This window comes from Megalops cyprinoides, chromosome 18 (genome assembly GCF_013368585.1).
Source record: "Megalops cyprinoides isolate fMegCyp1 chromosome 18, fMegCyp1.pri, whole genome shotgun sequence".
NCBI classification, from domain to species: domain Eukaryota; kingdom Metazoa; phylum Chordata; class Actinopteri; order Elopiformes; family Megalopidae; genus Megalops; species Megalops cyprinoides.
In genome coordinates, this window is record NC_050600.1 from 12718301 (window position 1) to 12733732 (window position 15432).

General features: G+C 40.9%; 1 protein-coding gene across 2 annotated transcripts in view; it reads right to left on the reverse strand.

Annotated features, from left to right (window-relative positions):
• rgs12a (regulator of G protein signaling 12a) overlaps nucleotides 1-15432 on the reverse strand; it is a 55113-nt gene that overhangs the window by 28510 nt on the left and 11171 nt on the right. The window contains exon 1 of one of the 2 annotated variants that reach the window (XM_036551300.1): nucleotides 11602-11852. The exons of the other annotated variant lie outside the window; for it this stretch is intronic. Coding sequence (XP_036407193.1) covers nucleotides 11602-11634 — 33 coding nt within the window. The 5' untranslated portion in view covers nucleotides 11635-11852. Of the gene's footprint in view, nucleotides 1-11601; nucleotides 11853-15432 lie in introns of those variants that run through there. 2 annotated transcript variants of the gene reach the window in all.

Sequence of the window (15432 nt, forward strand, 5' to 3'; positions counted from 1 at the left end):
AATACAGTTAATAAATAGATTTTGATAAAGTTGCTGAACAGCTGGGAAACTTCTGCTCAGCAATCAAATTGAAATGTAGTGCTCAGATGACATGGATTGTAGGACAAGGACAGAATATGGAGAAAAGCCAACCAATCTAAAGCTCACTGGGTTGCTGTTTGGAGGCTGATCTGAGAATTCTCCTCAAGGTTTTTTTTTTTGAAAAGCAATCACGGTCTGAGGGATTTTCTTCCAAACACCACAACCATTCAAAGTATGAATGTAGTTACAATTAAGCCCAGATCTTGGGCCCCGCATTTCAATACAGAATTCAGCCTGTTGACTGGAGGAGTGCCCTGAATTTTAACAAACTGGAGAGATGGGGGGCCCAGTGGAACAGCCTGCCACCTTCTGAGATAGGCAAAAGGAAAATGTACTCATTTGTGCTGGATGGATTGGTTACCACACTTTCAAGGGCCTGTCCAAGGACCCTTCTTAGCTATAGGTCAGCTACACCTGAAACGAGCCAAAGTCGTCCCCATAGGAAATTAATTGCCAATATTAAGTTGCACAGTAGTTTAGACAGTAGTTTTACCTCCAGCCCAGGTAAGTCGATCTGAAGAAGGTGCATTTATTATGTAATATACAACAGCCAGACAAATGTGTTTAACAGTGCTTACTCCCAGATAGTAGTACATCGTGTGTACACTAGCTAATACTTCATGCTTCAAAATAAACTTCTAACTGTCATGCCTTAAGTTGCTTCTGAATATAATGACCATAATACACCACAATTGTTTTTATGGTCACGCCAAAAGAGAGATACAAAAAATTACAAGAATCAACATTTCTTCATCTTTCACTAGCAAGAAAATGCAAAGACTAGGTAGGCAACCTTGTTCATCTTTTTACAAATGCAACAAAGGTGGGAGTATACTGAGCAGCAGCTCTTAAGCTGAGACTCCACCATTTGAGTTTCCTTAGCACTGCACATACACAGCCAAGGCAGACCTGTGAAAACTTTGGCTTATTTAGACAGAATGAAAGAGGCTCATATGGGCAGAATAATGAGGACTGTGGCCCAGAGTTCAGCCCTTTCAGAGCAAGAGGGCTCCAGAGTTCTCCTGTAAGGGCTGAAGAGCAACCTCCCGCAGAACTCTGCCCCAATTCTAAAACTCATAACACACCACGATCACGCACTGAACGCTTGGCTGCTTCCACACTCTGAGCTATGTTTGCAGTGGCCCTGATGGTTTTTCTCAGATCACTACAGACGGGCTGAATCTGTGCATGTGCTCATAAGCATCACGGTCGCTTCTCCCATTGCCAGTTAATGCGGAACCCTCATCAGGCCCTTCTGAGGCTGCACGAGAGCAGACCCCAGACCCATGGTTTCAGAAACAAGCTTTCCTTTCCAGTCACAACCACAGAACAAATGACAAATGCAGCCAACATCTGGGCTTCAGCATCACTTCCTACGCAGTGTGCTCCATACAGAGAAGAAGAGAGCAAATGATGACTATTTCAATTTAACACACAGTAGGCATGCACAACTAAATGAATTGCCTTTCATTTGTTTAACTCACTGTATACTAAAACCACAAGGCAAATTACACTGTACAATTTGGAAAAATAGAAGAAATAAATCAATAATCACTTGTTTTGAATACCTTCAACATGACTATTGTGTAAATAAGCCAACATACTAACATGTGCCTTACCTTCAGGCATTAAATAACCTCCCATTCCAACACCTAGAACACACATTCAATCAAACTCCTTCACAAACAAAAGTGAGCTGCTTCATACATCACTTGCATTTTGTGCATACCCATCTGCACCAAAATAGATTCATCTGACTGGAAAACCTCTCACTAAAAACTCGATTCTGATGTAAGGATGATATTGCTACAGCAAGTCTTATGAATAAAAGCAGGGAAGGGCTTGGTGGATGGGGGGCAAGTGTGGCTTGGGTGAGCTATTTGCAGTGCATCAGAATGATGAGACCATGGGGAGAGCTAATCAGAGAACAGCTGGAGCCCGTTCCTGTAACAGCAGAGTACTTGAAACCCCTGCTGCCATTCTTCCAATCCCAGATCAATTACTTTCACTGCTAACGAGGCTGTGAAGTGGCTTGCTTTAAGGCACATCCCCTACGATAGCCAATGGAGTAATACACAAATGAATATCAATACATCAATGAATAGCAACACATTTTCCTTGTCAGATAGTCACAAATGTTCAGCTGGATTGTGTGTCTGCACTTTCATGATAATTTTGCATATTTTAATGAATTCACACCTGTAAATGAAATATGGCTATTTTCTTATCTGGATGCTTTTATTTACCTATTTACACTTTATTTACCTATAGTGTAACCAAGTACACACAGGTAAGGCTCCTGTTCTTACAATTACGATGAACTAGGCTCAATATATAGTCTGAGAATAAACAGGTCTATCCAATGTAATCCAAATCCAAAAGAACTACAATAATTAATCTCACAATTGAGATCATTCAGTGTTACCTTAGGGCAAATCAATGTGTGGAAGGTAACACTGCAGTGTGTGTTTGTGACCAGGGCTCCCTTAGGCTCTTTACTGTCATCCTTCCCTGCCCTGTTTTGCTAACCTGCTCCGTCTCTTCCTCTCTAGTTGTCTGATCTCCCCTCACAGCTCGAGCAAAGCTTAACAGAAAGGGCTGGTTTAGATCTGACCTTTATAGTTCCCTCTCAAATCTGTTGCTACCTGAACCATTGACCTCCAGTGCCATTTTAATCTCATCTTGCCATGAAAGTAATTTCACATCTGAGAAACTCCATAAAAATTGGTTTTAGCAGGGGAATTTACTAAAATGAAATTTATAGCTGAGTAAGATGTTTATTTGGCTTGACACGGTTAACTATTCATGATTGAGATCTTTTCAGAGAATGAAGAAAAATAGCTAAGACATCCTTTACTTAAACTTCCACACTCATAAGAATCGCGTAAGCTTGAACCTATCAGCGAAACCTCAGTGTGAATTTTGTACCAAATGTCATCTCATAACAACACAAATGAATAAATGTTTCACATGACCTCAAAGGTACCATGAACTGCACAGTAAACTAGTCTGCTGGCCCTGACCATACGGCTATGGTCTTGAACTTGTAAAAATAAAGTTGAACAAACCAAAAAAATAATACAACTTGCAGCAATTAATGTAGAAAAATAACCATTTTCCCTGGTACAGGAAGTCAGGCATGTGCAATCTTCCAGTACATTACTTTCTCGCAGCCAATGTCTGTATACGTCAACTCCCGCAGTTCACTATGAGAGAGTGAACGTTGATGGGAAGATATGCTTCTTCTCTCACTGATATCAACTTAAGGTTGTAGTCACCTCACCCACAGATATAGATTAAGTTGCATGTTTAAAACATATATTATGAGGAAAAAACAAATATCACTTGGACTATAGGAAACGGTTCAGTGAATAGATAATATTCAATATTCCTGCAAAGGGCATTCTAAAGAAATCCTCTGTCAAATGCATGGTCACTAGTTCAGGTAACAATAAACTAATGAGCCAAACAAATACAGCTGAATATTTTACTTCCCTTGCCATCACACCAAACAGACTTATTTCAGGTGTCACCACATGAGCTGTTCAGTAACAAAGACGCCCCATATGAAGCTCACTGTATTACCCAACAGATGAATACTTCAGACAGTGTTGCTAGTTTTGCTCAACATCATCCTTTAGCCAATTCAGAAAATTGATCAAATCAGTCACCTTGAGATTTTAAAATGTTCAAGGAGTGTAAAGATTAATAAGTAATGCTAATGCAATTCCTACATGGTCCAGACTACTAAGTCAAAGTCTTAGTTATACACATAAAGTCTTTCAAAATCCTCTCCAATGTCTGCTTCATAGGCACAGATCATAATATTTGGTACAGGATTTACATATTTTGTTTAGTTGTGGGTGTTATCATTTGCATATTCTCAGTTTTTTGTGTAGGTAAGTACACTATCAACGTGTATATTATCCTGTATTTGCACAGAATAAAAACCGACTAGTTTGCATGCTGCCAGTGCTAACAACACTGTCCTGAATTCTAATACTTATGAAACTTACGAAACTTAAGAAAATGATCAATGAAATAATATGGACTAAACTCTTACTTTTTTCAAATAAAACCTGTGCTACTGACATTAGTGCCTACAGTCCTCAGAGACATAAAAATACAACACTGCCATAAATAGAAATAACAATCCAAGAACACTTTTTCACTGACTCTCCTAAACGGATATTTCTCCTAAACAGAGAAGTCTTATCTGCCATGAACTACTATCTGACTAATTCAAATAAAACTATGCACATCATCACCCTGGTATAAGGATGAACGCTTGATTGAAAATAAGGTACCAAAGAACTAAAAGGGCTAAATGAAACAAACGAATCTTGGCAGCTTTCCTGAACTTGCCATGTTTTGTAATAACATTTACAGGAAAATATGAAGTGTTTCAGTTTTATCTAGAGACTAACAGAGAACTCAATGGAATGCCGTTTTCCTTTTTATTTTAAAATTTGAACTAGATTAGAACTAGAGCTAGCTCTCCAGAATGCAAATATCTTGCAAAGTACAGCTGAAGAAAAAAACAGTCTGCAATCACAGAATACCTGTCTACCTGTCTGGGCATGCACATGCAGTCCGTAAGGAATGGAGATACATGTGGAAAGGAGCAGTGATACGATCATGGTGAATACCTCAAAAAGCATAAAGAACATTTCAAACAGGCAAAGACAGACGGCAACATCACATTTCAAAACACAACTCTAAAAAACAAAACAAAGCAATTTACAGGTGTCTCCGCTTGTCAAATGCACATAACTACCTTGCTGAAAAAGAAAAAAAACATCTACTTTGTGAGGAGTGAAGTTACTCCACACAACAACTGACAAAACATGGTAAAAAAGTTACTTACTGCACTGGAGTACCACATTTTCTTGAAAAAAAGCCACTTTTTGAGACTCATTCTCTCCTCTGGGCAGGGAGGACGAGGTGTATCTGGTTACATAGTACCCGATCAATCTCCAACAAGGACTGAGCAGTGACTGTACATCCAGCCATGCCTGTACAAGTCAGACTGGAACTCCACAAGGCACTGACAAGGAAGTTCCACATTACTCCCATGGTGTCCCCATAGAAACCAACTACAGGAAGCCTGGCGATCCACAGGGGATTCAGACGAGGTCCCAGTCACCTGCGCAAAGACCAAATGAAACTGGCCTTTTCTCTTTTCTCTCATTTTCTTACGATCCTTTAATGCTGTTCTCTAATTGTGAAACTATCTGTGCTAAGATCTCACTGAAATGAAGTCTCTGATGATGTAAAGTGGGCAAAATCACCTTCAGGAATTTATTAAACACCTTTCACAATTTTCGCAGGTCCATACTGGCTTACTTTTAACAATAATGAATCAAAACAGGAGAACACTCCATAGCAGAGGACAATGTCAGTCTGGTGATCATTCACATCAACAAACAAAAGAAATCAATTACACCTAGAGAAGAATATAGTCATTACATTCTAGTTCCTAATGTCTGGTCACGGTCAATATCCCATTGAGGTACTAGAGGGAAAGGAGGGTTCAACTGCAGCTGAGTGGAATGCTATTTAGATTTCTAGGGCGCTGTACAGAAAAATCGATATTGAACTGAATGTCAGGTTTATAAAGGCCTAATCTACACAAAAACTCTGAATGATTCTACAGATAGACTCCTTTTCCGAGTTAGTTCACATGATTCTGTCAAATTATCCAGTGTTCATTTCAACAATGTTTTGCCCCACAGTACAAAATCTTTGCAAAAATAAAACCAAAATCAAAAACATCTGATATCTGATATTTTGCTGGTTTCAAAGATTGCATTTCTGGCAATATATATGAGGATGCGTAATAAGTGTGCTTTTATGTTCATTTCAAAGCTGCTTATTTTGAACTTAATCCTCTTTAAGAGGCCTCTTCCCACGTTTCTTTCTTTTTTTATACATATATGTCTTGGACATGTCTCACCATGTTTCACATTGCTAGAGGTTTTGTCAGTTGCCTCATCCATACATTCCCTTGTTAAATGTGACTTTTATGTGAGCATATTTTCCTCGCAATAATAATCACTACAAGCTCAGGTCTTATTACAGTAATTACTACAATCTCCTAAACGATAATAACAAGTAGGGTCAATCAGACTTCTTTTTATACATTTATTCTACGTTCAGGTATCAAGTGTCACGTTTTGGACACAGAAACAACTCATCTCACAATCACTTACATCTGCACAAAGACAAAGATTCTGGGCAGTTTCAGGTGACAGCATTCTCCTAACCAGTGGTTGGTGGGGAGTGTCAACTATTTTAAAGTTTTCTCAAGCTGTGAGCTCATATTGAGTTAACTGATGATAACTCAAAGATATAAAAACTCAATGCTGATAGGCCTACGTTTTCTAGGTCTTACTGTCATCTGTCAACTGTCATCTACCTTGGTTCTTGTTAGCTGGCACCTGCTATGCAACAGGGCTGACATCACTTAGTTTTCATTCTTTCTAACAGAAAACAGAGTGAAGCAAGGTACCACAGCAAGGACCAGAACTCTATGGTACCCTCTGGTTCCAGTTCCAATAGGAAAAGGCCCCTCATTAATGAGTAATGGCCAGCTGAATCAAGTCAAGCAAAGTATATCCACAAAGTAAGTCTTAAACCAGTTAATCATATAAAGAGTACATAACGTATCAGAAAGTTAAAGTTGAATTGTTTGTTCTCTGTATTTATGCATTTCGGTGATCAGGAACAGTTTTAATGGATGAGCAACAACAAAGTGATTTGAAAATGTAATTTGCAAGAATCCACAGAGAAAAGGAGGGCTGGAGCAATGCATTCTTTATATGTGGGTTAGACAGCCTTAAATAAATTTAAAAAACCACAGAAATTCCAAATTACTTCGTGTTCAAGGTTAAAACCAATTAAGAGCTTTTCAATATTGGTGCCTACTATGATAAAGGTAAGGAATAACAAACTGCCAGTTCCAATGAAAGTGAAACTGCCCTTTAATGGATACTTATGGTTCTGAGACAGATGGCTCATTTTCATGTTTTTCCTCTCATCTTCACTGCTGCATTGCAAAGGGTGAACCAACCTCTGCAAACATGACTCTAAAATTTATACATCTCATTATGATGTTGATTTATCACTTTATTTCAGTGTGACAGAAACAAAAAAAAATTGCAAGAAAAATTCAAAAAATTCTGTTCAATTTACAATATAATCTAATATACCTCTGTTAACGGAATGCTCTTGAGCTTTAACTAATGAGTTGGAAGTACACCAAGATGGCAGAGAGGAAATGTTTGGAAATGGAAAACTCTAAGCGTCAGCTGACCCAGAAATAAAACATAGCTACAATACACAAACTTGACTCACATGACATCTGTGAAAAAGACTGGACAGTCAACACCATCAAAAGGTTTAGAATGAACCGTTCTTTTGAAAAGAAGAAATCTGCTTCATATCTACATCAGGCAACAAACTGCACCCAAAATAACATCAGCAGCCCTTGAAGGGACTTCCTTTGTGTCGGGCTCTGAGGAAATGCAAGGGTGCGGCGACTGATAAGCCGGAATAAGGCAGACAGATTTACCAAACAGAAGCTCCATGCATATTTGCAACCTTTGATTTGAATAATGTTACTGTTTACAGTAACACAAAATGTAACCCGTCTACGCAATACCATATTTGCTCCCAGGATAAGGCCAGTCGTACAATTGTAAGCCATGCACAACCTCACCATAATCAGGACGAAGCTTGCTGCTGACTGTCTGAAGCTGTCTTCTTCCCTAAAACTAACATCATCTCACTGTTAGCCCCTGTAAACCCATCACCAGACATCATTACTAACTGTAATCTTTTAATGGAGTCCAGCAGTGAACCATAGCTCATGTCGGTCTCTTCCTCCTTTGTGTATTTACTGCAAGGCTGCAAGTACGATATTGCATTCTTGTGCAGTTTGATACTGCCTGCCTTCAGCTGCATTGGGTATTACTGCACGATACTCACAGTAACAGCGACACAGCTTAAAAATGCTGTATTAACAAGACCATTTGAAACATGCCCAGATGCAGTTACAGCCTACCTTTTATATTGCATGTAGAATGAAATTTATTATTGATTTTAATCATCATGTTTCAAATGGAAAGGAGGAGAATAAAAATGCATGTGTTTTTCAGTGCTCTTAAATGATATGTATTCGAGCCTATGGCAGAGGACCCAAAAGCAACAGTCAAGATAATCTCAGTTACAGAAACAAGAAATGAAGGTCTGTAATAGACAAACACTTGCATATCCTTAGTGTAATTTCGATTGAAAACAAAGGATCGTTAACAGTCAATAAGACTTTGACTGATTTGCATGCAAATTTCACTGTCAGATTCCATATCATGCAATGCATTTCACATTTCATACAAATCACATTAAAACCCCCACTGTATTTTCTAAATACCTGCAAACTGAACACAGAGTGTCTCTTTGGGTTCAGCTACTGTATGCATATATACGGTAATTCATTTTGGGAAAATGAGCCATTCTTTCATTATGAGAATAAGCCAATGGGGTAATCGCCATGCATTCCTTTAGGGCAAGAAATCTACCTCTTATTTAGCAGTTATTATTTTATAACGGTGGGCGTAGGCCAACATGTTTAATTTGGTTTTATCATCAGGTTACAACCCTGCCTCTGCTGTTGTACAAGAATAACCAACCTATCTCAACGCTGTGGTGAAGCAGGATGAGGTCAGAGCACCCTCACACCAAGAAGACTGGTGAAGAGTGTTCCAATTACTCATGGCATAGTGCATACCATGTAGCCTAAAGAGATGCAGCATGTAGCCACATAAACTTCATGATCTTGGTTTCTTTTCTTTAAAAACAGCACTGAGCATTTGAACACCACCTGAATTTTGATACTCACTGTGGATCCACGTGCCTTTCCTGCCTATTGTGACATGAGGGACACAGTGACTGGCTGTCATGAACAACTAAAAGCATCGTAAGAGTTAAGGTTAGGCCATAAAACAGAAGAGTCACACATGGTGTGATTCAAAGACATCTTCTGACTCTGATTTTCTGTCATCAGACCTAATGATCCAGTGCCAGATAATACTAGTAATCTGAGCTAGACAAGGAGAAGGATAATAGCTTTATTCCTCAGAGAAGGGGGAGCCAAATAACGTTCCTGTCCTGCCTGTCTTTGGCATGCAGAGAGGAAACTGTTCGGGAGATAACGACTTGTTTCTGCACATAAACAGACTGAATAGGGCTAGGAATTGCTTTGTGTTCCCTCTGCACCAAAAAATCACTTCCACAGTAAACTATTACAGGTCCTTTCACCTTAGTGTGCCTGTATACGGCAACTGTAGACATCAGGTAGGAAACCTTCCCTTACCACCTTATGCATTATAACCCTCCTTTTCTGCCTAATGCAAAATGGTGTCTGAATTCTCAGCATCACAGCTTCTATTGTGAGAACATCCTCCACTAAAGAACATCCTGTGTTCTTTTTTTTTTCATTTATTCCGCAGTGCTGAATTTTGTGAACATCAGAATGCAAAACCATAACTGACAGTGCACTTAGCAACAGGTGTTGCCAGGGCACTTTGCTATGGCATACAATGAGTAGACGATGCGAATATAACTGATATTAACTCTTTGTCCCGACACAAACCAGTTGTATTATTCTATAATTAGAGGGGTGATTCCTGGGTTGCTGCAGTAATGCTAGAAAACAGAAAAAATTAATACTCCTTCCTGAAAATAAGCACAGCAGTGCTGAGACCGAGGTCTGCAGTACAGTGCGGAAGTGTGTAGTCATGGTGAATGACATGGATTGTAGTCATTCAGTGGTGTGTTCACAAACTTTCCCAGCGATCTCCAATGCAATTCCCTTGTCTAACTACCATAGCCAAATCATGAGAAGCAGATGATCAAATTACCTTGCTATGCAGGTAATGGCACACTTTCTGTCAGCGTAAGAGTGTTAAATCAGTACAAGGGCGATAGCCTTGGGCTATGGCAGTGTGAGTGGGCTCACAGCCCCGTCTCTGAAATGTGAGACCGCTCGTTCCCACACTAACAATCCATAAACGTAGGAAATGACCATACATACACAGTCTCTCTGACTGAGAACAGAGGAATGAGACTACGTAGGTGCTGTGGAACTGTTCACTGACTACTACCACTTGTCACAGCCAACACACAGCCTGGAGCTTAAACCGTACAACAGAAACTGTCCTGAACAGACAATCACAGCACCTGTAACATTACTGAGAGCTCTTACCTTTCAAGCACTGAGGACCTGAGAAACACACAAGAGCACAAGGTCTTTCTCTTATGGGCCTTGAAGACCCAGAATTAGAAAAGGCCTTTAAAGTAACAGTCGGCTGACGTACCGTGAAGCTAAAACAACCCAAGCAAGTGTGCCGCATCTGAAGAAGCAGCTTCTACAGCCTGATCATACAGAAAAGTAGGACTGAAACAAGAGTCAAGACATCCTACAAAAAAGTCACAGTACTTGATCTTTAAACTCTTGCCTAAGGACACATCTGTGCAATGAACTGTCCACCCACATGCACAGAATTACCCTGCAATCCCTGGAGGAAGTACCTTGCATTCCTCTCCAAGACTACCCTCTGCTGTTTACTTACAATAAAATGTGCTGTCGCTTCAGGTGACACCTTTGAAACTGCAGGAAAAAGACTGTGAACAATGTGGAACTAAAAATGTAGAAGGAAAGGGAAATAAAGCTTAATTTCATACATTAAAAGTGCTGAAGACTGAATGTAAAGAAAACATTAGGAGTCATTACAGTGAATAATTACTTGGACCAATTAACATGCAATGGAGTAATTATGCAGTACAGAGAACTGCAGGGCATGCATAACGCATCAGGAAGCATGCATCCTGCATGTCACAACTCGGGCCATTATATACTGCCTCGTGACAATTTGCTCTGTATTTGTGAAGCCTGATGTAAATTTCCTGTATTAAAAGCCCGAATCCTTCTCTGCTAAGTGACGTTTCATTAGTACCTTACAACACTCACCATATATAAACTGCTTGTTTTGTTTGCTTTGGTTAAGTAATGCCATTGAAAATTAACAGACCACTCTACAGTTAATTACAAAATAAAGATTCACACTTTCAGGGTAGGGTGTCAGCGGACGTCCACTCCAAAGCAGCGAACAGCACACCGCTAATTGAGCACATTTAGCAACCACCTGCTTTGCCTGCCTGATCTTCAGCATAGGTTCAAAAGGAAAAGCAAGAGAATATCTATATTTATTCACTGATCAACTAACTAGTAAATACAGTGCAAGATTATATAAAACAGTCACTGCAGACCAAAACATTCATGCGCAAGACACAGCTTTCACATATAACTTGCAAAAGTTGAGAAATGAGTCAAACAGAGCAAGTACTAGAAATTAAAAGCGTGACGAGCTCCAGCCAGTTTGCTGTTATGAATTCCTTGATCTAGCGTACGAGCAGCCTTCATTCGGAGCTATTTGAAGCTAACCTGGAGAGACTACTCACTCTATCTGGGTTGATGATTAAAGTTTGCTCCATGTATGGCGGTGTGTCTCCTCAGCGCAGCGTCAGACAGCTTCTCCTTGATGACATATCCATCTGCCGGTACTCTGCCTATGTCCACAGACAACTGTCTGATTGTGTTCAGGAGAGCTGGAGATCCTGCCTGCTATTGGGTGCTCAAACAGTCTCTATCTATCGCTGTGCTTCACTCCCTCTGCGTCTCTCTCTCTCTGTTCTTCTCCCTCCCTCCCTATCTCTCTCTCTCTCTCTCTCTCTCTCTCTCTCTCCTTGTCCGCAAGCCTGCCTAGAGTTCCTATTCCGCCCACAAAGGAGGAGATTGCGGAGCCCCAGGCTGTCAGGCAGAGCTGCAGTGACATGCTTGCTTAGTGAGGGGAGTGGGAGTCTCCCACTCAGGGAGGGGAGAGCGGCACATATGTGCCACACACGGAACGCCTTAATATGACACAGGAGCTGCCTTTCATGGGACTACAGCATTGCAAGCTGATAGCGTAGTGCTGTTTCAGCAGGAACGCCTCTCCTGTGTGTGCTCTGGGTGAATGGCGAGCGTTAGCATTCAGCAGGTGGCACCTCAAGCTCGCAGTGCACTCTGTCACCTACTTAGCATTCCTTAAGCGAAGCATCCGATCTGAAGCAAAAAAATCCGGAGGGGGGGGGGGGTTCTGAATGGACAGCAGGACACAGGGCTTTGACGAATGTCCTGGAAACAGCAGATATGAGGCACTGCATTCTCCAGCATCCCCTAGTACACAGCGACCTGACAAATCGCCGCACTCTGAATTCAACAAGCTGCTCCTCCCTACAGCATAAGAGGGTGCAGATGGACAGGAATCAGTCATGACTGTCACTTAAAGCACTGGGGCCATAAAGAACAGATGCGTACGGAAAAACACTTGCATACACACACAAACAAACACACACACACACACACACACACACACACACACACACACACACACACACACAAACGCATGCGCATTTTGTATTCATATCTGACATGGTCTTGGAAAATGACAGCATTCAGTTGTTACGTGGCCATGTTCTGACGCAGACAGTCATACGAAAACAGCACAGCACTTCAGTTGGAGCCTCCTTCCAGCTATCAGTTGGCGCTTCGTCAGATCAAACAATATCCTGCACAGAGCGCACAAAAGGTTTTCAGTGCATCTTGTGACAACACTGCAGGAGGAATCTACAAATACACAGTGTTCCCAGTGTCCAGATGTGTGGTATCAAGCACGCTCAATAACCATAGCTAATCGGAATTTGATTTGCACAATGTATCAAACAAAGAGACTCTGATACCATGAAAAACATCCTACAATGCTCAGGCCTGTTGAATGAAGACAGTCAGGCAAACCTCCATCATGAGACCAATGACCAAACCCACACATATGCCTTTGATATTAAGGGAGGCTTACCCATTAACAGGATCCACCAATCACTGCAGACGTAAGGCCTCCTACCGGCAAATACAGCACAATGGACACAGATCTCAACTAGCATTATTTGCAAAACACATCATGCCATGCCATTATGACACAAAGTAACCACACTAGAGGTCACAATAAGCTCATAATACCCACACTGTAAGTGTACACACTATATGGACACTAGGTTTCAGGTAAATATAGACCTTTAGCCATTTAAATAAGATTTCAAATGATGTTAACATCCTAAAATCCAGGAATATGTTTATTTAGCCTCTTTGGCCACTACCTAAATGGAAACAGAAGTGAAAACATATAGGCCTACCTGATTTCTGGGGTTGAAAAACTGGAAAAAAGTGCATGCTAGCTGATTAATTCCTCTTTGCTACTTGACAGCAGCTGGATAGGGAAAAAGCTGTTACGTGTAAATTTATAGCTAACTCCCTTTGGAGCTCATCCTTCAATTATGCTACGAGTACAAAGCACCCAATCATAGTGTCATGCTAGGAAACACAATCAGCACTGTGCTGCCAGAATAGCTACAGTGTCTGCTAGAAGACTGATCATTACCATAAAGCTACTGTTACCTGTCTGAAGGTGATCTGAGGCTTAAGATATGACATGCAGAAGGAGAAACCAAATGGAGAATGCAGAAACAGGGGCAATTCAAATTGGGAGAATTGGGAATAGCAGTAAGGAGCACAACTCGGTTAAAAACAAAAAGAATATGAAATGAATCCCGAGCTCAGACTGAGCATAAAACCATTACCGACGCCTCCCAATTCCCCTAATAATTACAGTACAGTAGGCTAGGCTGCTCCAGCAAACATTTTTATAACGCAGCCGAAAATCCAAATGAAGTATTCAAGCGGCGGTCATTTACCGCTTCAGGTTCACTCCCAGAGGGGCTGTCGATCAAGAAGAAGGGCTCTACAGTAAAGGTGAGCGCCTGACCAATTTATCTGTCTCTCACTTCCACCTGCTCTTCCCTGCAGGCAGCCCACAGCGCCGTCTTTATGGACAGCCTGATGAGGTAAGCAGCTGCGGTAGTGGTGAGTGGCGTGTACACCTTGCCAGTATGTAGGCGATCTCCCCGCAGGACCGCTCCTCACACTCACACTACATTTAACTGCCTATTAGTCAGCGAGGAATCTCAATCGTTACACAACGTGCAACTGCTAAAACGCTAACCCGTTGTCGTTGTCTCCTCGAGCTCACTCTAAATGAAGTAAAATATTAACGAGTCTACTGATGTAATGAGCTAGTATGTCTATTAGTGCTCACCTCCTCAGAATAACATGAGAGAGGGCCAATTAGTATTGACTCCGCAGCATGAACTTTCTTAGTTCAGGGTTAGTCTCAGAACCCAGTTTATTGTGCTTCCCACAGGAGGACCGCAACCAGCCACTTACATCATTCAAGATGTCATAAAGACACTGTGGACTCTTTTATAACCCTGTCTAATTAACTCTCCTTTCAAGGTAGATCTTTCAAGGTAGGTGACTTTTAATGAACAATGTATCAATTTCTTTGTACTTTCTCATTTGCTCATTTAATACCTGTTAAGTCTAGAATAGAGACTAGTGCCTTTGAGCCACTCAGTGACTACACTCCATTCATTGCTTAATTCACTCTAGTGCACTGTGCGACTTGCAATGTGAAAAACAGCCATAGATTACGTGTGACTATATCAGAGGAATATCTTCTTCTTGAATCTTCCTCTTCCGCTCTTGCTCAAGTGCAGAATTGTGGCAGAAAGACAAGCCTAAAGCACAATTCACAATTCTGAAAACAGCTTCAAAAATAGGTGAATAAACATGAAAAGTAGTCTTACTGTGGGTGAGGAGCTGCTACAACCATGGGGCTTCAGTGAAATGGCAGGATGAGGGGGTAGGATAACTGCATATGAAATACTGAATGAACAACACAGAATAACTGTGGACCTGATTATAGGGAGAGTGGCCACGTCTGTAAGGCTATGGAATGGACTGCTACCTTGGTATGCCATCAATCACCAAGCAATAGGACAATAGGACAACAGAATTATGCACCAGGCTGGACAGTTGCACAATACACTGGGGGAGGTATACATGTCTCCATTGACTAAGATGGAATACAGGTGTATTTTTAATAGAATTAACCAAAATACCACTAGCTATAATGGAATGTGACTGTATTTTCTGTTTCTAAGTGAAAATGGCTGTTTGGCAAAGACGCCAAGCCAGTGATACTGATACTGATAAACCTCCAGGAACTCTCCTGTTTTGCATGTGGGTCAGACCTATACATACATGCAGTGTCAATATGAAAACATGGGAAACACTGAAGTGGGAGAATAACTTAAGTTTGATACTGCCTCATCTGCAATGGTAATGGCTAAGGTTTC